The sequence below is a fragment of the Marmota marmota genome, unplaced genomic scaffold, assembly GCF_001458135.2.
Source record: "Marmota marmota marmota unplaced genomic scaffold, marMar, whole genome shotgun sequence".
NCBI lineage: Eukaryota > Metazoa > Chordata > Mammalia > Rodentia > Sciuridae > Marmota > Marmota marmota.
The window spans coordinates 1,855,501-1,876,119 of NW_025999891.1; the positions used below are offsets into that span (position 1 = coordinate 1,855,501).

The 20,619-nt window shown below is 53.5% G+C and overlaps 1 protein-coding gene across 1 annotated transcript; it reads right to left on the minus strand.

Annotated features, from left to right (window-relative positions):
* Nucleotides 1-1,037: 1,037 nt before the first annotated feature.
* Doc2b (double C2 domain beta) lies at nucleotides 1,038-18,781 on the minus strand. Its single transcript, XM_015500930.2, has 8 exons — nucleotides 18,671-18,781; nucleotides 13,807-13,881; nucleotides 12,084-12,193; nucleotides 11,800-11,926; nucleotides 9,308-9,465; nucleotides 5,736-5,817; nucleotides 4,782-4,878; nucleotides 1,038-4,323 (listed from the first exon to the last, which is right to left on the minus strand). Exons 2-8 carry the CDS (start codon nucleotides 13,867-13,869, stop codon nucleotides 4,187-4,189), a joined length of 774 nt encoding a protein of 257 aa, XP_015356416.2. The 5' UTR covers nucleotides 13,870-13,881; nucleotides 18,671-18,781; the 3' UTR covers nucleotides 1,038-4,186.
* Nucleotides 18,782-20,619: the final 1,838 nt, after the last annotated feature.

Sequence of the window (20,619 nt, forward strand, 5' to 3'; positions counted from 1 at the left end):
TGACGAAAAGAAAGCAGGGAGACAGGGAGAACATGACTAGGTTTGTTGAGGGCAGGCCTCATGAAGCGATGGTATGAGAGTTAAGACCTAAATGTCCAGATTACATCAGAGCACCAGGCAGGGTCCATTGTTACAAAGAACAAGATCCCATTCTGGTTAACACAGGTAGAAAAGAAATTGCACTGGAAGGGTATCAGGTAGTTCAGAGAATGGGCTAGAGGCCTGGAAAATCAAGCGAGCCCACAGGTGGTTGCTAAGGGAGGCTGGCAGCCAGAACCTCCATTAAAGTCACTGGTAGCAGCGCCTGGTTAGAACCCAGCCACCACTGCTCTGGACACTGGGCCTGATTATCTGCCCCAGATTACAGGTTTAATTTCTACTAGGCAGTCTTTCGATCTCTACAAGGTAGTCAGTTAGAAATGACGACAGTCCTCATCTCAGAGTGAAAACCAGTCTTTTTAATATCCTATGAGACCCCACCCCATTCCCCCCTGTCCCTGTCCCTTCTGCTCTCATCTGTCATCTTCCCTTGTCCTGTCCTGCTCTGGTCACACTGGCCAAGCCCTCCTCTTGCCTCCAGAGGTCCTGGGAATTCTCTCCACCTGGAACACACTTCTCCAGGTATTCCCACAGCTCTTTCTCCTCTTCCAAGTCTCAGCTCATAAGTCTCTGGAGGCCCACCTGACCTCCCTACTTCAGCACAATCTCCCCTCCCAACCTGATTCCTTTATACTCATCTTTTTTTTTCTTTTTGCTTTCTCATATATCATTATTCTTTTGCCGCTTATCGATTATCTCAATGAATGAGTGGATAGAAACGTCACATACTGTGGTCCTGGAATCCTGGTTTTGTCATTGACCAGCTATGTGGTTTGCACACATATTTTAAGCACTCTGAGCCTCAGTTTCCCCATCAGGAACTTGGGCCACCGCCTCAAATGGATTATTGGTGAAGAGTAAAAGAGACAGAATGCTAAGTTCGTTACTTTCCCCCCTCATTCCGCCAAATCTGTTAAAATGAGAATCTCCTAAGTCAATATGATCGCAATACAACGTTCCATTTACTTTGGATTATATGTCATTATAAATATTAACAAATAAGACTTAAAAAGGACACCTTTGGGTAGGTCAGACGAAAGTACAAAAATTGTGGGCTGCAGTTTGAGGACAGTTTCTGCAGCCGACACGTGGTAGCAAAACGGTGTGAAGCAGTGCACGACAGTCTGCGTCGACGACAGCCAGAGTCCATGCATTGGGAGGTTCATTCGGTTTGAAAATGAACAAAGGGCAGGACATGCACGGCCCGGGCTCGGCGGGCGGGCGGGCCGGGGAGGTGCAGTTCCTCGCTCTCGCCACTAGAGGTCAGAAGGTTACCGCCTCACGGCTGGAAGACGGGCCCGTCGGGGATTGGCTAGTGGTGGTGGTGGGCGGGGCGGAGACCAGGGCGCAAGGTGGACGCAGCGCTTCGGGAGACCCCCTGGTGAGTGACACCTGACTTAGGGATGATTTTTTTTGGGGGGGGCATTAGATTTCTTATCTTTGTAGGGTTGATGAATTAGGGAAAAGACGCCCGTTCGGGGTCAAAGGCAGAGCCAATTCTGCAGCTTCTCAAAGTGCTTTTTCTTGTGCCTGGGTTTAGAACAGCGCCAGGATCCTGAACAAGGTTCTGTCACTTCCTAGAGCCCTCCTACCTGCGCCCCAGCTTGCACCTGAGCCAGCTGGCCAGAAGTCCTGCCTCCTAGCCTGACTGTTCCTGTGATCAACAACTATCTTTCAGGAGCAGGCCCACTTTTGCATAGCCTGTGGCAGTGGTGGGCCCTGGCTTGGGTGCCAGGAATCCTGGTTTGTTTCAGCTGATTTCCTTCCCCTTGCTGGCCTCAGTTCCCATGTGTCCAATGAGGAAGTCATACCAGGTGGGACTCAAAGCCCCTTCTAGCTCTTCCACCTCTTCTCAAGTTGCTGAGGCTCTAAGCTGAGAAGATACTCAGCTCAACTAGACAAAGGTCCCTTAAAAGTAGGCCATTTCTCACCTTAGGCCCCACAGAGTCTCCTTCCTTGCCCTTTTCCCCTTGATCAGACTCAGAGGCCAAGGGGGCAGGTGAATTCCAGGGCAGGGGTGTGGGCTTTGGTAGATAGAGCCCTAAGTGGCACAGATGGTTTCAAAGCCAATTAGAGGGTGAGGTGGCACCAGATTTTACTGAATCCCCAACATCCCAGGAGAGAAGGACCTCTGGGGAGTCCTGACCCCCCAATCCATCAAAGAGTCTGTGTTTGCCTCCTAGTGTACCTCCTCCCAGCTATGTGGCCTTAGCAAACTACTCAACTTCTCTGCACCTATTTTATCTATAAAATGGTGGTGACCACTCCACCCATCTTATAGGGTTGGGAAATTTCATTAGGACAATGTTTGCTGACCCCTGAGATGGGGAAACCAAGTCTCCTTGAGCAACAAGGGTGGTCAGATACTGTGGGGGGAGGGAGGCTGGAGTTCTGTCTTTCCTGGTGACTGGGAAAGGACTGAGGGGCACTTGGACTTGAATCATCCCTCTGAACCTTGGATGGGTGATGTGCTTTGTGTCTGCAGCACAAGGTCCAGCCCTCCTTCCTGGGAGCCCTGGCAGCTGTGTGGATGACCAGCAGACAGGGGCAAGCCCTGCGATGGCAGCTGGCGGCCCCTACCACGTGTATTTTGCTCCCTACTTTCCCTGAAATGTGGTGTTCAGAGTTCTGGGTTGGAGTGGGATGAGGGCCACAAGTCCTGGTTCCAGATATGCTAGGGCTGCAAGTCCTTGGGCAGGTTACCTTCCCTCTCTGGGCCTTCGTGACCCGTCATGCACTGATGGGTTGAACACAGTGGGCTTTGCGACTCCTTGGCTTTGCATTTGTTTATCCAGCATTCCTGAAGGCCCCAGGATTGAGATGCTCTTAAACCCCTTCTTGGAGAGTAAGACTGGCACAGTCTCTCAGCTCCTGGAGGACACAGCCAGTCCCATAGGCCTACACAGAGTACCCTTGAAAGGGACATCATTGCTATGGTAGGACCGGGATATCATGAGCAACCATGAGGAGCCCCAATACCCAGCTTGAACCCAGCGGGGAGGGGAGAGGGAAGAGGACAGGAGGAATGTTGCTTCTTTTTATGTGTGAGGGACCTTCTTCTCCTCTGTGGCTAACTGGACCCATGGTGGAAAGAACCAGGGGCATGGTCCATCTTTGAGGTCCCTCAGGAGAAGAAGTCAGGGTGGGAGAGCTGGGTCTGAGGACTGGACACCACTCTGAGCCAACACCATGGTGCTTCCGCCACTTCCCACCACCTGCCATAAGCCCAGCTCCTGTCCAACCTACCAAACTCCAGGGTCCACATGGCTGCCTGGTCCCATCACCTTCTACTCCTCTCCCAGCCTTTGCAAATCACTCTCCCTGCCTGGACGGCCCTTAATTTCTGCCTCAAAAGGCCCACTCACCCTTAAAGGCTTTGCTGAGGCACTGCCTCCTCCAGGAAGCCCACCCTGCCCTCCCTGCACTTGTGCACAGGCTGGGCCGGTCTTGGCATTCCTTAACCCTCTGTTGTAATGGTTTGTGTCCAGCTCCCTGACTAGACGGGGGAGCTCCTGGAAGACAGGCCTCACGTCTCACCCCCAGTACCTTATAGACCAGTGGGTGAAGCACCTGCCAATGTGCCCCTGTTCATTCTCGGAGTCTCTGGGACTCTGCTCACGGACTATCTCCACCTGCCCCTTGATGCTGGAGAGGAACGCATGTGGTGGCAATCTCCCTCCTCTGCTCTCTTTGGCTCTGCTTAGAGCGTCCCTCACCTCTGAACTCTCAGCCTGTGCCTTACTGTTGACCTCTGAAGGACCCTCGCCCCTGGGTGGCCCTGTCCCCTTACCCTAGCAGGTGCTGAGGCCCAGGCCTTCTCCCACCGCCAGCCCTCCAGGGCCCCAGGGGGATGAAAGCAGGCCCAGTCCTCCCTGGTTTCCAGGGTCCATCCTCCCTGCCCCTTGGAGTGGCGAGGTGCTCCCTCTGTGTCCTCCAAGTCGGGGCTGTAGTGGCCGTGTGTCCAAGCAGGCATCCTGGATCTTGCCCAGTGTGGGAGCCACAGCCCTTGGTGGCATGTGAGGAAGCCCAGGGCCAGGCCTGTGTGTGGGGCCCAGGTGGCAGGGGCAGATGGCAGCAGGAGGGGCAGTCAGTCGCTGAGCACTGCCCCCGGGAGTTCGTTGGTGAGCGTGTGCCAGCGCTCGATCCGCTTGTCCTTGTTCTTCAGGCAGTCAAACCAGTGCTTCAGGCGCTCGCCCTTGGCATTGATGCCTAGAACCACACCACCTGCAGGGGGGTCAGAGGGGCGGCCAGGGACTCGGTGATCACCTGACTCCCTGGGGGCCCTTGGGTTCCCTTCCAGATTCTGTGCTCTGAGGGGCAAGGAATGGGAACCAGAAAAGGGAGAGAATGGCACTGTGCACAGTTGTCATAGCCACCAGGAGCCAGGGGCCATGTGGACTCACAGTCCACCCTCAGCTGCTGACCAGCATTGTCCCAGCTCCCTCAAAGACTGCTCTGTGGCCCTCCCAGGGCTCTTTCCCTCTCTGGGCCCATCGCCTGTTCTCTGGGGACAGGCTGAATAATATCTGAGGCTCCATACATTGGGGACAAGTGGTCCACAGCCCCAGCTTTATCCAGAGGCCAGTGAGGAGGGGCTGTTGCCTGATTCAGAGCCACTGCCATTGTCCAAACCCAGGATGAGCAATTGACTCAACAACATTCCCATCGCACCCTCTTCTTACCAATGAAATCGTTGGATTTTCCAATGTCATAATCCCAAACGGTGACCTCCAGAGTCTTTTTGGCCAGGTCCCCATGCTTAATCTCATAACAGAACTCCTGCTGGCCAGAAGGGGAGTATCAGGGCCAAGGCCACATGGCCAGGAAGGGTTTGGGATGGGGTAAGGGCATGGAGGAGGGAGCAGGAGGGTTGGGTGTGCCCCCACCTGCCCTTCGGTTCTGAAGCTATTCTCTCCAGATGCCTGCAGGCCCCCTGACCCCACCTCAGTGCACAGAAGGAGCCCTTGTCATCTTTGGCTTTACCCAGGCTGGCCTTGCTGACAAGGCCTGACTTTGAGGAACATTCTCTGCTGCTAGCTTTTGGGACCTTCCAAATCTGGTATCCCCTCCTCTCTGGAAGCAGCTCCTCAGCCTCTTCTGCCTGCCCTGAATCCCCGGTATGGCTCAGGCTCTGCCTGAGGGCCTCTATGATGCCTCTCACTGGTGGGGGACCCCCTTAGATTTGTCACCAGCTGTACCCACCCCCTGTGCTGAGGACCTAGTTATCCACCTGGTATCCCCGCCCCAACCAAGGTCATAGGGCATCTTGAATCCTCATGCCCCACCCAAAGCTTCTCCCGATCATCTTCATATCCCTCTCCCTGCACCTGTCTCCTAGCTAGGAACCCAGGAGTCCCCTCAAAGCTTCCCTCTTTCCACCCCTACATCCAACATGGCTGCAGTTCCATCAGTTGAATCCTCTGAAGAGGTTTCCAGCAATTCCCCATCTGCGTCACTGCGTCCGGGTACAGCCCGGCCAGCGGGCGCTTCAACCCCCCTCCCACAGCCCAGGCTCCCACCCTCCTTCTCCCGCTACTCTCCGGCTCCTGCCGTGGCTCTTTAAGAACCCAGCCCCCTCAGACCCACCCACTCCAGGGGAGGGGTGCCCTTCCTGAGGCTCCAGCAGGCCCTCATACCTCATTGAACTCTGGGTTCAGGGTCTTCTTCTTCACGGCTGTCTTATGTTTGGACTTCTTGTCCACATCTGGCTTCAGGTATCTGGAATTATATCCAAGGGAAGGATAGGAGATGGGGAGGGGCCGTGGGATGCAGATCAAGCCAGCAGGGTTTGGCAGAGCTTTTTGTCCCTGGGGAGGGATCACTGGACCCCTTGGTAGAGCACCCGGGTTCAATTCCAAACACTCATAAATAGATAGATAGGTAGGTAGGTAGATAGATTAAAAAAACCTAGTATTTGCACACTAGCCATGCACACCCTCTCTTTACTCTGTCAGTATTGATTCCTTACAATACCTAGTGCCATGTAAAGAGGTGTTGCACACTGGGCTGGGGATAGAGCTCAGTTGGTAGAGTGCTTGCCTTGCGTGCACAAGGGTCTGGGTTCGATCCCTAACCCCACAAGAAAAAAAAAATTGCTACACCCTATTGCTTAAGGGAAAGTGCCAGGTAAAGAAGCCCAGGGGGTTGCAGTTTTTCCTTCAAATAGCATTTTCGATCCACGGATGCGGAACCCACGGATATGGAGAGCCAACTACATAAACAGTGCCGCGTCGCATGCACAGTCGTGTGGTTGGCTTTTGGCTCAGCACGTTTTGGGCAGCTGACCGTGTTGATTCATCTAGTGCCGATCTGTTCATTTCAACAGCACGGCACTTCGTTTTGCTCACCGGGAACATTCTATTAATCTATTCTGCTGACAAAGGTTTGGCTATTTCTAGTTTATAGCTATTGCAAATGACTCTGCCACAAACAGCTTTCTACCTGCACGTGGATGTCCAGGACAGAAACCTGGAAGGAAGATAAGGTGGCCAACAGGAACACACATTTTCCAATTGTCTTGGACATTGCCAGCTTTCTCTCCAATGTCATAAAGACAGCCTGCTGGGCTGGGCCGGGTGGCGCATGCTCTTAGCAGCTCAGGAGGCTGAGGCAGGAGGATGGAGAGTTCAAAGCCAGCCTTGCCAATTTAGCGAAGCCCTAAGCAATTTAGTGAGACCCTGTCTCTAAATAAAATATAAAAAGAGCTGGGATGTGGCTCAGTGGTTAGCCCCCCTGGGTTCCATTTTTGATACCAAGAAAGTCTTCTGGTGGTCTTCTAACAATTGCAGTTTCCTCTCACACTGAGGTCTCTAATCCACCCGAATACATTGTTCTGCTATTTTTTTTTTGAGGCCAGGGCCCAATTCGCTGGTTTTCAAGTGGTAGTGCTCAGTACCATTTTCTGGGAGCCTGAGCTTTTTCAACAATGTAGCTGTCCCCTTCTATGTATGAGCTCTGCTCCTAGAGCTGTGGGTGATCCAGTTGCTTAATCCCAATCAATGCTTTATTGAAATATAATTCACATACTGAAGAATGCACCCTTTAAAAGTCTACAACCAATGGTTCTTAGTATATTCAAGAAATGCGCAACCATCACAAGCACTTGTTGAACATTTGCATCACCCCTAAGAGAAGCCCAGTGTCTTCTGCAGTTGCTCCTCATTTTATCCTGACTTCCCTGCCCACGGCCCTGGGCCTCTGCTCTTCTTTGTTTCTTTGTTGGTACTGGGAATTGAACCCAGGGACATTTTACCACTGAGCCACATCCCCAGTCCTTTTTATTTTGAGACAGAGTTTCACTAAGTTGCCGAGGCTGGCCTTGAACTTACAATCCTCCTTCCTCAGCCCCCTGAGTTGCTGGCTGGGGTTACAGGTGTGCCCAGGTTGCTCACCTGCTTTCTGCTTGTTCATATTTGCCTATTCTGGACTTCCAGGTAAGTGGAATTATGCAGTTTGTCACCTTTTCTGTCTGCCTTCTTCTATTTAGCACAGTGTCGTCAAGTCCTGTCCACATTGAAGGACTGAACAGCACAGGTTGACTATTATTCAGAATGCTTGGAACAGGGTGTTTTGTATTTTGATTGGACTTTGAAATATCTGTATATACATAATGAGATATCTTGAGGATGGGATCCAAGTTTAAACACAAAATTTATTTATATTTCATAGATTCCTTATTATATATGTAGCCTGAAGGTAATTTTATACAATATCTGACTGTATTTGACTGTAATCCACATCATGTGGGCTACTTGTAGTGCCATATTAATACTTAATTAATAAAAATTTCAGATCTTGGCACTTTTTTTTGGATGGAGGTTACTGGGGATTGAATCTGGGTATGCTTAACCACTGAGTTGTATCCTCAAACATTTTTCCTTTTTTAATTTAATTTTTTTTTAGAGAGAGAATTTTAATATTTATTTTTTAGTTTTCGGCGGACACAACATCCCTGTTTGTATGTGGTGCTGAGGATCAAACCCGGGCCGCATGCATGCCAGGCGAACGCGCTACCGCTTGAGCCACATCCCCAGCCCCCCTTTTTCTTTTTTTAATATTTATTTTTTAGGTGTAGATGGACACAACACAATGCCTATATTTATTTTTTTTTAATGTGGTGCTGAGGATCGAAACTGGGTCCCGCCCGTGCGAGGCGAGCGCTCTACCGCTGAGCCACAATCCCAGCCCTTCTTTTTTATTTTGAGACAGGGTTTCACTAAATTGCTAAGGGCCTCACTAAGTTGCTGAGCCTGGCCTCGAACTTGCCATCCTCCTGCCTCAGCCTCCCCAGTTTCTGGGATTACAGATGTGTGTCACCACATCTGGCAGATTTTAGATTTCTGATTTTTGGATTAGGGATGTTCAACTTGTACTTTATTACTTTCAGTGTGGAGTAGTATTCCATTGTATGGCTAAAACCACATTTTATTTATCTGTTCATCAGTAGATGGGGACATTTGGGGTACTTCTACTTTTAGCTATTATGAATAATGCCATTATGAATATTCATAGACACGGTTCTGTGTGGCGTGTTTTCCGTGCTCTCTGGTGTAAACCTAGAAGGGAAACTTCTGGGTCATGTGGCAGCTCTGGGCTTAACTTTTGAGGAACTTCCAGCTTCTCTCTAAAAAGGCTGCATGATTTTTGACATGATTTAAAAACTGACAGAAATCTGACAGTGGCCAATGGGCATGGTGTCCCAGGGCTGTGCCAAGAGAAGCGCTGATCTCCCTGTGGGGCCAAGCTGTCCCCATAGCCTCAGTTCCTGGGCCTCCTCAGTGTCCCCTCTTTGCCCCCTGGGCACCCTCACCTCCTTTCAGGACAGTCTGCCTAAGAACTCAGACTACAGTCTCTGTTTGTGAAGAGCCCCAAGCAGCGAAGGTGGTCGCCAACCTGCTCATGACTCTGGGCCCCAGAGTCACAAGAGAGGCCTGACTATGGCATTAGGAGATAACTATTCTCCGTGTGATCCTGGGAAGCCACTCCAGCTTTTCTGGGTCTCAGTTTCTCCACCTGTGAAACGGGCTGGCCACACTCACCTCCCAAGTTGCCAAAGGAGCACACAGGACGACCCGGCCCTGTAGACACATGCAGCAGTGCCCACTGCCCTTCCAGGCTCCCCAGGTGCCGCATGCTGGGCCACATCTGGCCACGCGGGCTTCCCATCCCTGGGACGAGGAGGGGAAGGAGGCCAATGCCGCACACTCACGTTTTCACATAGGGGTCTGAGTAGCCGTTGGCGTCCATGGCAGCCAGGTGTGCGCAGCGCACGATGCCCACCAGCAGGCCCTGCTTCTGTGAGCTGTACTTAAGGGAGATGAGGATGCGGCCTCGCTCCTCCAGGGACTTGTCCTCCGTCTTGTCCACCTGTTGGGCAGGGAAGTCACTGGGCTGTCCTTGCCAGCTCCCACCTCCTGCCACTGAGGCCATCCGGGGCCCCTCACTTCCTCTGTCTGTCCACCTGCAGGGGTGCTGCCCAGTGGTCACAGCCATGTCCTCTCTGGCCTTTCTGCTCATCTCTCCCCTCCCGAAGGGTCTTAGAGAAAAGCCAAAGGGTCTGTCCAGGCCACAGGAAGCTGGCTAGAAAACAAGGGGTCCCCTGACCTTAGAAGACCTGGGCTGCTTCCTGAAGCCTCTCAGGATGCTGGGGGACCTCATCAGAGCCCGTGCCTGTCTCTGGGGTCAGACCCAACCTTCCTGACTCTCCGTCTCATCTGCCCACCCCCACCGGCTTCTCCATTTCTTATCCCCGAGACAAGACTGTGCATTTTTTCTCCTCTGCTGCTCACCAGGAACCGCCTCTCTTCTGCCCTCTGCCCTCTGCCCACCAGCTGAGCCCTACATGCCCCAGAGGCCTTTCTCAGGACTCTGCCCGGCTCCTATCCTGCAGGCCTGGCCTGTGCTCAGAACTGTGCTCTGTAGACAGATGCAGCAGTTCCCACGGGTCCATGGCCAAACCTTCCCAGAACTGAAACTTCTCAACCCAGCGCTCAGGCCATCGGTACCAATGGCTCAGACTGAGGGAGATTTAACTGTCACAGGGACGGAGGGCATTGGTGTGACATGTGAAAATGAATTGGTACCTATGAACAGACATTTTCTGCTATTTTTTTTCAGGCACAGGATATTATATTTGGGTTGTTTCATATGAAGACCAATAGACTGGATCTGATTCCGTATTTACTTAGAACAAAGAATGTATACAGACGGTAAAATCTAAAATGCACCACCAACGTGCGTCTTTACTTAGACAAAGGTTATCCCAACTGCCGAGCGGTGGCCACTGTGTGACCCCAAACTGCTCAAAAAAGCTTCTAGAAAATTCAAGCAAGACTCAGCAAGGCCTGGACCAAGCCTGGGGCGCGCGCGCGCGCACACACACACACACACACACACACACGTGCTTGTGCATCTATGTGCACACACACAGGCACTTACGAACATCCACACAGACACACGGTTACACACAATTCACACGTGCACACATGTCCACGCCCACACAGTCGCTGATGCGAATGATCAGAACTCGGGAGGGTGCACAGCTGCTGCGGGAGACAACAGAGCCCCACTCAATGATGCAGATCATCTGGAAAAACTGGGTTACCTGTGGTTAGTGACTAATAATAAAATAGAAAAGGTCAGATCCATCACACGAACGTCTGTGAGTGGGAGAGAAGGTGACAAGGGAATAAAACTTGATCAGGTTATGCAAAAAGATGGGACGGGCTTCAGCGGGGAGCTCGGGCTGCAGTTGACTGGTTCCCGGGGCTTGGCTTGGGCTGAGCTCGCTGGGAATCCACATCCTCCCTCCCTTTCCTCTAGCGCAGGGGCTCTGGGGGGACGCTGAGCCACTCTCTGGTGTCCTGAACACTGGGCCGCAGAGGACCCAGTGTTTCTCTTGGCCCTAGGACACTGGGGACTCCTGCCGACCCCTCCAGCCCTCTGACTGGGGTGCAGAGGAGGAGGCTGGGGGCGGGGGAGCGCGCAGAGAGACAGAGACCGAGACACTTGCAGGGCTCAGCTGCCGGAGGCGGCCGAAGGGCAAAATCTGTTCTGACACTGTTTGCAAACAATTGCAATTTCTAGGAAAAAATTATCTGCTGTCTCCTCTGGGGATCTCACAGACACTTCAAGACTAACACGGTCCAATTGAGCGCCTGAGCCCACATCGCCCCAGCTGCTCCTAGTTAACAGCCACCTCATCTGTCCAGTTGCTCAAGCCCAGAACACCAGCACTGCCCCTGTCCTCGCCTGCCCGAGGGCCCGGCTGCTGGTGCCAGTCTGGAAGCAAGCCTCTCAGCCCACCCCGCCCTGGGCCTGCTCATCTCATGGGTCTCTGGCTCTCACTGTCTCCTCCCAATTCTTCCTGCCATTTTGAGCCCAGGAGGCAGTGAGCCTGATAATATGTCACCAGACGCAAGGCCTGTGCTTCACATCCTCCTGTGTGCCCACGTCCTTCCCAGCTCCCCTGCCATCTCAGCTCCTGGGACTGCCCACTTCCCTTGCTCTCTCTGCTCTACTCATTAGCCTCGCCCGGTGCCTACAACAGACAGGACGTAATGCCCATCTCCCAGGCACCTACAACCATGTGGGGTGCATAGTAGGTGCTTAGTAAAGCCTCCTGGCCCCGAGCTCCAGCACAGAGGGCGCTGGATGGGTGGGCAGAGCGTGGTAGCTGGGGGGCACCCAAGGCCCACTCACCGGCAGCTGCTTCTCTAGGCAGATGCTGAACGTCTTGGTGTGGTTGGCTTTCAGCTTCTTCAAGGGCACTCGAGTCTCCCCGATGAACTCGTTGTGGCGGAATTTGTCCTCGTCACACACAGAGATCCTGGAGGCAATGGGCACAGCCAGCACCTCAGACGCACTGTGCACCCCCAGTCTGCTTCCGGGGTCAATGGGGATTTGTCAAGGGTGGGGCTGTGCATGGGCAAGGCGGTCCCCGGGGATGGGGCATCGGGGAGCAGGCACCCCAGGCCCTCACCCACCGCAGGGTCTTGCGGATCATGTCCTCGTCTGTGATCCCGTAGTAAGTGAGGGTCTCGTTCCACGTGGGGTTCAAAGTGTTGCGCAGAGTTTTGGTTCTGAGCTTATTTGCCTGGAGAAAGGGGAAAAAATGATCTTATTAGCACTGAAGGAGTGCCAGAGGCAGAATAATGGCCCCAAAGATGGCCCTGGCCTAATCCCAAGGGACCCTGTGGACATGCTGTCTGACACACAAAAGGTGAACGGAGGTGGCTGACAGAACTGAGACTGTTAATTAGCGGACTTCAAAATAGGGCTGTCTGAGGGTGGTTCGGTGGTAGGACGCTTGCTTAGCATATGCGAAAAAAAGACCCAACCAGGGAGATTATCCTAGGTTATCTGGGTGGTCCCTTGTGATGGGAGGAGGTCCTTAAAAGCAGAAAGAGGCTGATGTGTAACAACCTGGGAGGCTGAGGCAGGAGGATTACAAGCTGGAGGCCAGTCTTAGCAATTTAGGGAGATCCTGTCTGAAAAATGAAACTAAAAGGGATGGGATATGAGATGTAGCTCCGTGGGTTCAATTCCCAGTATCACCAAAAAAAAAAAAAAAAAAAATTCAGAAGAGGGGCCAAGTCAGAGCCTCCGAAGGAGAGGTGACCGAGAATGGACTCAAGAGCCAAGGAACGTGGGTGTGGGTGGCTTCTGGTAGCTGGAAAGGGCTGGGAAGCAGACTTCTCTCTAGGGCTCCAAAAGGAATGCGGCTCTCTGACGCCTTGACTTTTAGCCCATTGAGACCCCTGCCAGGTGTCCAGCCACAGAGTGGTGACATAACAGATGTGTGTTGCTTTGAGCCCCTAAGTTTGTGGCAATCTTCTGTAGCAGGGACAGGAGGCTCAGGTGAGGGGGACTCCACCTTCAGTCCCCTGGTAGGGACTGGTCCTGCGGGAAGGAACCTGGCCGCGGAGCTGGATCGGCTCCTTCTGGCGCATCCCTGAAGCCCCCTCCTCCGTGCCTTTGCTGGGGCTTTCTTTCTGTCTAGAACCCATCCTCTCCCTGGGGGTGGCCTGGCCACTCTGCAATAGTGCCCCCACGCCCTCTGTGCTTCCATCTGCCTGCTGTGGCATCCAGTATGGGAACAGGAGTTCAGGGGTCAAATAAATTGGGTAGGTGCTGCCATTGAGTACCCTTTATGGAGAACTGCAGAGCAGCCCATTAATGTACTAAAGGCTCTGACAAGTCCTACAGTCAAGAAACCTGTTGGAAAATGTTTCACCATGTTATTGGCCAAGGAGTCTTTTCTTGGCATACAATTTTTTTTTTTTTAATAGTACTTGGAATTGAACTCGGGGGCACTCGATCACTGAGCCACATCCCCAGCCCTTTTTGTATTTTAGAGACAGGGTCTCACCGAGTTGCTCAGGGCCTCACTAAATTGCTGAGGCTGGCTTTGAACTCTTGATCCTCCTGCCTCAGCCCCCCCCCAGCGCTAGGATTACAGGCGTGCGCCACTGCTCCGGGCTCTTGGCATTTGATATTCATCTCCAGCTGAGGCTTCTTAGAAAACACTGTCCCAGAAATTCTCTGGTGGGGGGTGCTTTCCCCACCGACCAAATATGTAATGCTGACTCTTGAAGTCCCTGGAGAGGCTGGAGGGCGTGGGGCTGACTGGTGCTGAGTGAAGATCAAGGCTGAGATCCCCTGGGTGTCCCAGCCAGAGCATGCAGGCCTGGGGAGGAACCCCCTTACCTTACTGGCTCCTGGCAGCAGGTGGAGCTTGACGTAGGGGTCCGCCAGACCATTGTGGTCCATGGGTTTCAGGCCCTGAGCAGAGGGAGCAGCAGAGGGTATGACTTGGCCATTGAGGACACAGACCAGCCAGGGCCTCCAGCAGAAATCGCCTGTCCCCTGGTCTGCTGGTCCTCTTCCCAGAAGCCCTCTGACCCCACACCCCGAGACGGGGTGCAGGAGGCTGACTCAGGGCCCATCAGTGCAACCTCCCCACCCTGACCTGGGACGGCTGTCTCGGGCCTCTTTCTCTTTCCATCCTCCCTCTCATGGAGGCCAGGTGATTCCTCTCGCCCTGGTCAAGCCTCATCTTCCCACTTTGATCCGGCCCCTCCCTCTTTTGGACGTTCCTTTCCCCACTTTTCAAACACAGCTCCCCGATACAGACTGCCCTGACCCTGAACCCACATGGCCCTGTCTACCCGTTTACGCCTCCCTCGGTGGGTGTGGGAGAGTGCTCCAGGGCCTGGGAGACTGGTGAGACCAGACTTAGCTTCTTTCTGGATTTATCGCAGGGACAGCCAGTTGGTGTCCACAGAGGTCCCAGGCTGCCCAGGCATCGAGGGTCCCTCCACAAGATGGCACCCCTCACTAACTTTGCTTTCAGTTCCTTTTGCAAACTAAGTTCCTTTTGCACAGCCTGCGACCAAGGGAACCACAGATGGGGACTTAGCTGACCTCTGGCAGGGGCTTGTTTCTGGAAACTGCATCTTTCCCCCTTCTGGGGTGTCACGTGGGGACGTAGAGAAGCAGCCAAGCCGCTGGGTGGGGGAGAGGCAGCTCACTGCTCATGGTCAGGCCCATGGCCATGGGCAGCCCCAAGCTCCTCTCCCGGGCCCAGACCACTTGGTTTGGAGCGGGGCCCAAGTGGGGGCTCCACACACTGCTTGTCAGCTACTGGGAAAGGGCACAGGTTGGGAGTCGCACAGGCCTGAGTTCAGATCTTGGCCTTTGCAACTTATTAGTTGGGTAAATGGACGAATTCCTTTGTGTCCTCTGCTTTAGGGTCTGTAAAAGGGCTTCATTATTCTGATTTCCAGCTGGGTGCCGTGGGTCTGTCATTCAAGAGATACGGAAGGCTGAGGCAGAACTGCAAGTTCAAAGCTAGCCTCCGCAACTTAGGAGGCCCTAAGTAATGTGGCAAGATCCTGTCTCAAAATAAAAAATAAAGAGGGCTGGGGGTGTGGCTCAGTGGGTAAGCGCCCCTGGGTTCAATTCCTAGTACCACCACCAAAAAAAAAAAACAACTTCCTTGAGTCAGAGCAATACAGAAGCAGGCCTGCTCTGGTGCCTGCCTGTTCTCTAACATGCTAGGCCCTGGGAAGATGCCAGAGAAGCCGCTGAAGGCTGGAATGGGGGTCTCTGAGCTGCACCCAGAGTTGCTAGGGTCACAGGTCTGCCCTGCACTGCCCCAACTCTGGGATGGGGCTTTGCTTGGAGGCTCTGTGGGTGCCCATGGCCACCAGGCTCCCTCAAGACCCACTCCTGGCCTCTTTCACTTTCCCACAGAGTGCCCAAAGCCAAGTGTGGCGTTCTTCTGGGGAGTCTGGTGGTCCAGCCTGAGCAGGGCTGCTGCAACCAGGGCATGGCTGAAGGCTTCTGTCACATTTCTACAATTCTTTTGTTTTGGTACCAGGGATCGAACCCGGACGTACTTAACCACTGAGCCACATCTCAGCCCTTATTTTTATTTATTTATTTTGGTACCAGGAAGTGAATTCAGGGGCACTCGACCACTGACCACATCCCCAGCCTTATTTTGTGTTTTATTTAGAGACAGGGTCCCCCTGAGTTGCTTAGCTCCTTGCCATCACTGAGGCTGGCTTTGAACTTGCGATCCTCCTGTCTCAGCCTCCCCAGCTGCTGGGATTATAGGTGTGCGCCACCGCTCCTGGCTCTCCAGCCCTTTCTAGTTTTTATTTTTGAGACAGGGTCTTGCTAAGTTGCATAGGGCTTCACTAAGTTGCTGAGGCTGGCCTGGAACTTTCGATCTTTTTGCCTCAGCCTCCTGAGCCACTGGAATGACAGGCACGTGCCACCTCCTCCGTCCCTATACATTTCTACAATTCTTACACATTTGTTTGTTGTAGCTTAAAATGTCTCCATCGGGTCAAATTTCTCAAATTTTCTCCTGCAGTCACCTGGGCAGGAGCAGGGCTTTCATTAGCCCTCTGTGCATCTTGCTCTCCACGGAGCCTGACCCCTGTCCAGGAAGGGTTTTCAGGTCAGGGAGCAAGAGGGTGGCCTCTTAGGTAGGCCTCCTACCAGCTTACCTACGAAAGACAAAAAGCTGACCCCACAGTCTAAGGGAGGGGCAGGCAGGTGAGGGGCTGAGGGGAGGCCCCGGTGGCTCTTGGCACGGAGAGTCTTGCTTGGAGAAGAGGGTTTCCCCCCAAACCCAGGCCCTGGGCCTCTCAGAGGCTGCCGGCCAGTGTTCAAGGAGAAGAGCTTTCAGGACTTGCAAAGGCTCAAGTATTCCTCAGCCCTAAGAAGGAAGGGACTCCAACATGCATGATGGGCCAAGGGACATCAGGCAGAGTGAAACAGCCACCTCAAAAGGACAAACCCTGCAGGAGTCCACTCCCACGAGGTCTCCTGAGTCAAACTCCTGGGCACAAAGAGTCTGGTGGTGGTGGCAGGGAGAGGGACCAGGGAGCTGTTGAATGGGTAGACTTTTAGTACTGCAAGATGAAAACGTTCTGGAAATGGATGTTGTCGATGTAGCTCCACAATATGAATCACTTAGCACCCCTGACCTGTACACATCAAAAATGGTTATGATGGAAAATTTCATACTTGTATATTTTACCACAGTCAGAAAACAGCAACTGCTGGCGCACACACCCGTAATCCCAGTGACTCGGAGGCTGAGGCAGGAGGATTGTAAGTTCAAGGACAGCCTCAGCAATTTAGTGAGGCCTTAAGCAACTTAGCAAAAACCCTGTCTCTAAATAAAATATAAAACAGGGCTGGGGATGTGGTTCAGTGGTTAAGCATCTCTGGGTTCAATCCTGGGTACCCCCCAAAAAATAGGAGAAAGAAAAGAACAGAGTCTCCCGAGACTGTGGTTCTGTTGGGGTTTCCCCAGCTCCTCCTGGGACAAGTGCCCTTGTGTCCACGTGTGCTTGGGAGTGCCTGTGAGTGTGCAGGTGGGTGCAGCCTCCAGGAAAGCGTTAGGCCCTGAGCACACATGAGCACTGGGGGCTGCGTTAGCCATTCAGGGGGCAGAAGGGGCCCTACCTTGCAGATGAATAGAGACTCACCTTCACTCAGGGTGGGTGTGGTCAAGTGGGTGCAGCTTCCCCAGAGACCCTGAGAGGCTCCCATTTGGGGAACTCCCACTCTCCACCCCAGAACCCCAGCTCTACCCATGCCTGAACCCCTTTCCTATAGAGCTGGATTTACTCACAGAAAGAACTGGAGAATGGGGGCTACCATGGCTTGGGGGTTTCTGTCCCCAGCCTCTGATGCCTTCAGGAATGTGCCCCCCGTGGACACCTATATGCGTACACATCAGTTTCCAACTAGATCTGTGCACCCACCAACAGACACACACAGACACGAGCACACACTCACAAAACACACAAAACACACTGGAGCTGGGCAGAGGAGGCAGGGAAGAGCTCTAGTGACGGATGGGAAAGAAAAGGAGTGGGCTCTGGCAAGAGTGGCCTGACAGCTAGTCCCCAAGCCTGGACCATCTCTACGAAGCTGGCGGGGAAGGAGAGGAGAAGGGGTTTGTGTGGCCCTGCAGCCTGGCCTCCACCTTGGCGAGGCTGGAGGGCCACCAGATGCTCAGCTCTCCTCCTACAGGGTAGGTCTGGGCATGCCCTGAGCCGCAGCCTGGGGAGTTGCCACAAGAGGGCAGAGTGAGGGATGGAGCGGTGGCCCCCAGGTGGCCAGGCCCCTGGTCTCCATGTGGACATACTCATGTTCGCCCATGGCAGATCAAGGGTGGTGGCCCAGGCTGGGCTGGGGTATAGCCTAGGGAGGCTGCAGGCAGCCAAGGTCAGTCAGCAGGTGGAGGGGAGGGGCAGAGAGCCCCTGCAGGTTGGGGCTGCAGGGTGTGGGCTCTGGGCCCAGGCTGCTCTGCAGGAAGCCCCTCCCTCTGAGCTGGGCCGGCCCAGGCCCCCTGGCAGCCCTGTTAGGGGGGCTCTGCCGGCCACGTAGGCCCTTACCTTGCGAGAGAACATCAACTTTGGTACCTTCCTCCCAAAAAGGAGCCATGTGGGGGGATGAAGGGAACAGCATGGTTGAGAACCCAGAGTGGCACACGCTGGCTCCAGGGCAGAGCCACAGGGAGCACTGGAGGGCCTGGCTGGGGGACCTCTGGGCCCCAGGGTACCTTTTGGGTTCAGGGCCAAAGGTTAACCCCTACCTGGAGTGTCAGCCTGCTTCGGTGGCACCCGCAGCATTCAGAACAGGACAGTGGAGTCCGCCCAGGAAGCCCCAGAGCCGGGAACATGGGGTCCAGGAGACCCAGTGGTATCAGATCCAACCCTCACGCCCTCCTTTGCTGCAGGACAGGTCTTCCCTACTGACTCCCTTCCTGGACAGTCCTCCCAGTCTGCATGTCCCCTGAAAGCCCCACCAGGGCCTCCATATACCCGTTCTCCTCCCTTTCTCCTGCTTCTTCCCTCAAATGCCCCATGGTGCAGAGTTTTTTTGGGATAAGTGGGAGCTGAGATGCGTTAAGTAAGAATTTGCTCCCACAGACACCGTGAAGCCTGGACAGTAAGGACGGGGGCAGGACTGGCCTCCCCAGCCTCGGCCCATTCTCCAGAAGCCGCAGCAGGAGCAGGGACACTGGGGTACGGGAGCCTACCTTGGCCTTGCTGATGGTGCAGTGGAGGGCATTGTTCTCCTGGTCATAGAGCAGGCTGAAGTCCAGCGTGCCCAGCGCGGCTGCAAACAGAGAGACAGGTCACACACTGGCATCTCAGAGAAGTGACGCTCTCTCCTGTACGCAATGAGCCACTTTTTTTTTTTTTTGTACCCACTATTGAACCTCGAGGTGCTTAACCACTGAGCCACATCCCCAGCCCTTTTCATATTTTATTTAGAGACAGGATCCCACCGAGTTGCTTAGGGCATCACTAATTTGCTGAGGCTGGCTTTGAACTGGAGGCAATCCTCCTGCCTCAGCCTCCTGAGCTGCTGGGATTATAGGTGTGCACCACTGCACCGAGCTCTCCTCATGCTCCTTCTGAGGATATCTGAATATTCAGGAGGTATACAGAATGTGGCCATCAACTCCAATTTCACAGAACACCAGTGGTTTACACAAATTAAACCCCCATACCCCTCCCGCACAAGCACTGCTCTATCTACCCCTTACAGATCCTTGCTGCACCGACGCTGTCTTCAGGGCTGCTGTACAAACCGAAAAGCAAAATCATTTTTGTTTCCACAGCTCTCCCCTGCACTGGGGACTGAACTCAGGGACACTCTGCCACTGAGCTATATCCCTAGTCCTTTTTGCTTTTTAATTTTGAGACAGGGCCTTGTTAAGTTGCCCAAGCTGGCCTTGAACTTGCGATCCTTCTGCCCCTGCTTCCTGAGTCACTGAAATCACAGGCATGTGCCACTGTGCCCTGTTTCATTTTCATTTTTAAATGGCTGGAATTAGTTAAAGCAACCAAAGTATTACTTTTATAGCAAAGCTTAGTAAAACGATACGAGGATACCATTAATAACATTTTTAAATTACCCAAATGGCTTCGGTATTGAGATTAAGGAACTACGCGTATTTGCAGTGCACACTGCTGGTTCCTTAAGGGCACAGACACATGTTCACAATCACAGCGATGAGCGTCGCCATTCCAGTCTACAATGCTTCTGAATAAAGACAGATACACAGGGCTGGGGCTCAGTGCCTACCATACAAGAGGCCCTGGGTCCCATCCCTAAGCACTGGGAAAAAATAACCCTCGAGTTTTACAAAAAGAAAATGGAAAGACTACATTAGCAATAAAACTACTGCTTCCAGCTAACAGGTAAAAGTGGAGAGGCGGGGCCGGGGCTGGGGCTGGGGCTCAGAGGTAGAGCGCTCCCCTAGCATGTGTGAGGCCCTGGGTTCGATCCTCGGCACCACATAAAAATAAAAAAAATAAAGGCCCATTGACAACTAAAAAATATTTTAAAAAAGTGAAAAGGCATACCACTAATTCCCCCCTCCCCAAATAGCCAGGAATGGAGGAGTCCAGTCCCAAGGACCACAGACACCGACTGATCACCAATTATATGCTTCTTCATCCTCCCATCCCACTGAACCCTGGGAAGTGGCAATATTCTTCCCACTTTTCAGATAAGGAGCTGAGGCTCAGAGAGGCCAGGTTCATCCCCTGCCCCTAGATGGTACCCTGAATCACACCCAGGGCGGGGTCAGCCTACAGCCTGCCTCTCTCTAGGGCCGGCCTGTGCCGCACTGGGCTGCCTGGCCCTGGCCCAGTGTGGTGCCCACCTGTGCTAAGCAGCCTGTCTGCCATGCGCAACTGCTGTCCTGGGCTCGGGGCCTCAGTTTCCCTCACTTGTGAAGTGTCATAAGGATTGTGTGACAAGGCAGAGGTGATGGGGCTTTGAGAGCTACAGGCCCTGGGCTGACAGCTGATCCTCTCACTGCAACTAGTGGGACTGTGGAGCTCAGTCTCTCTGGCCCCTTTGAGACCCTGGGTGGGCTGCAAAGGGCCACCTTGGTCCTTAGGCGGCTGCTCCCAAGTCAGTTCCCCAGGGCCAGGCAGAGGTGCAACTGTAACTGGGTGCAGCTGCCACCCT

Coding starts and splice junctions, on each gene's coding strand:
- Doc2b (XM_015500930.2), bottom strand. CDS start 13,869: ATGGACCACAATGGTCTGGCGGACCCCTACGTCAAGCTCCACCTGCTG. Junction 9,466..11,799: donor GCCTAGAGAAGCAGCTGCCG/GTGAGTGGGCCT, acceptor CCTGCCCAACAG/GTGGACAAGACGGAGGACAA. Junction 4,879..5,735: donor TGAACCCAGAGTTCAATGAG/GTATGAGGGCCT, acceptor TCTGGCCAGCAG/GAGTTCTGTTATGAGATTAA.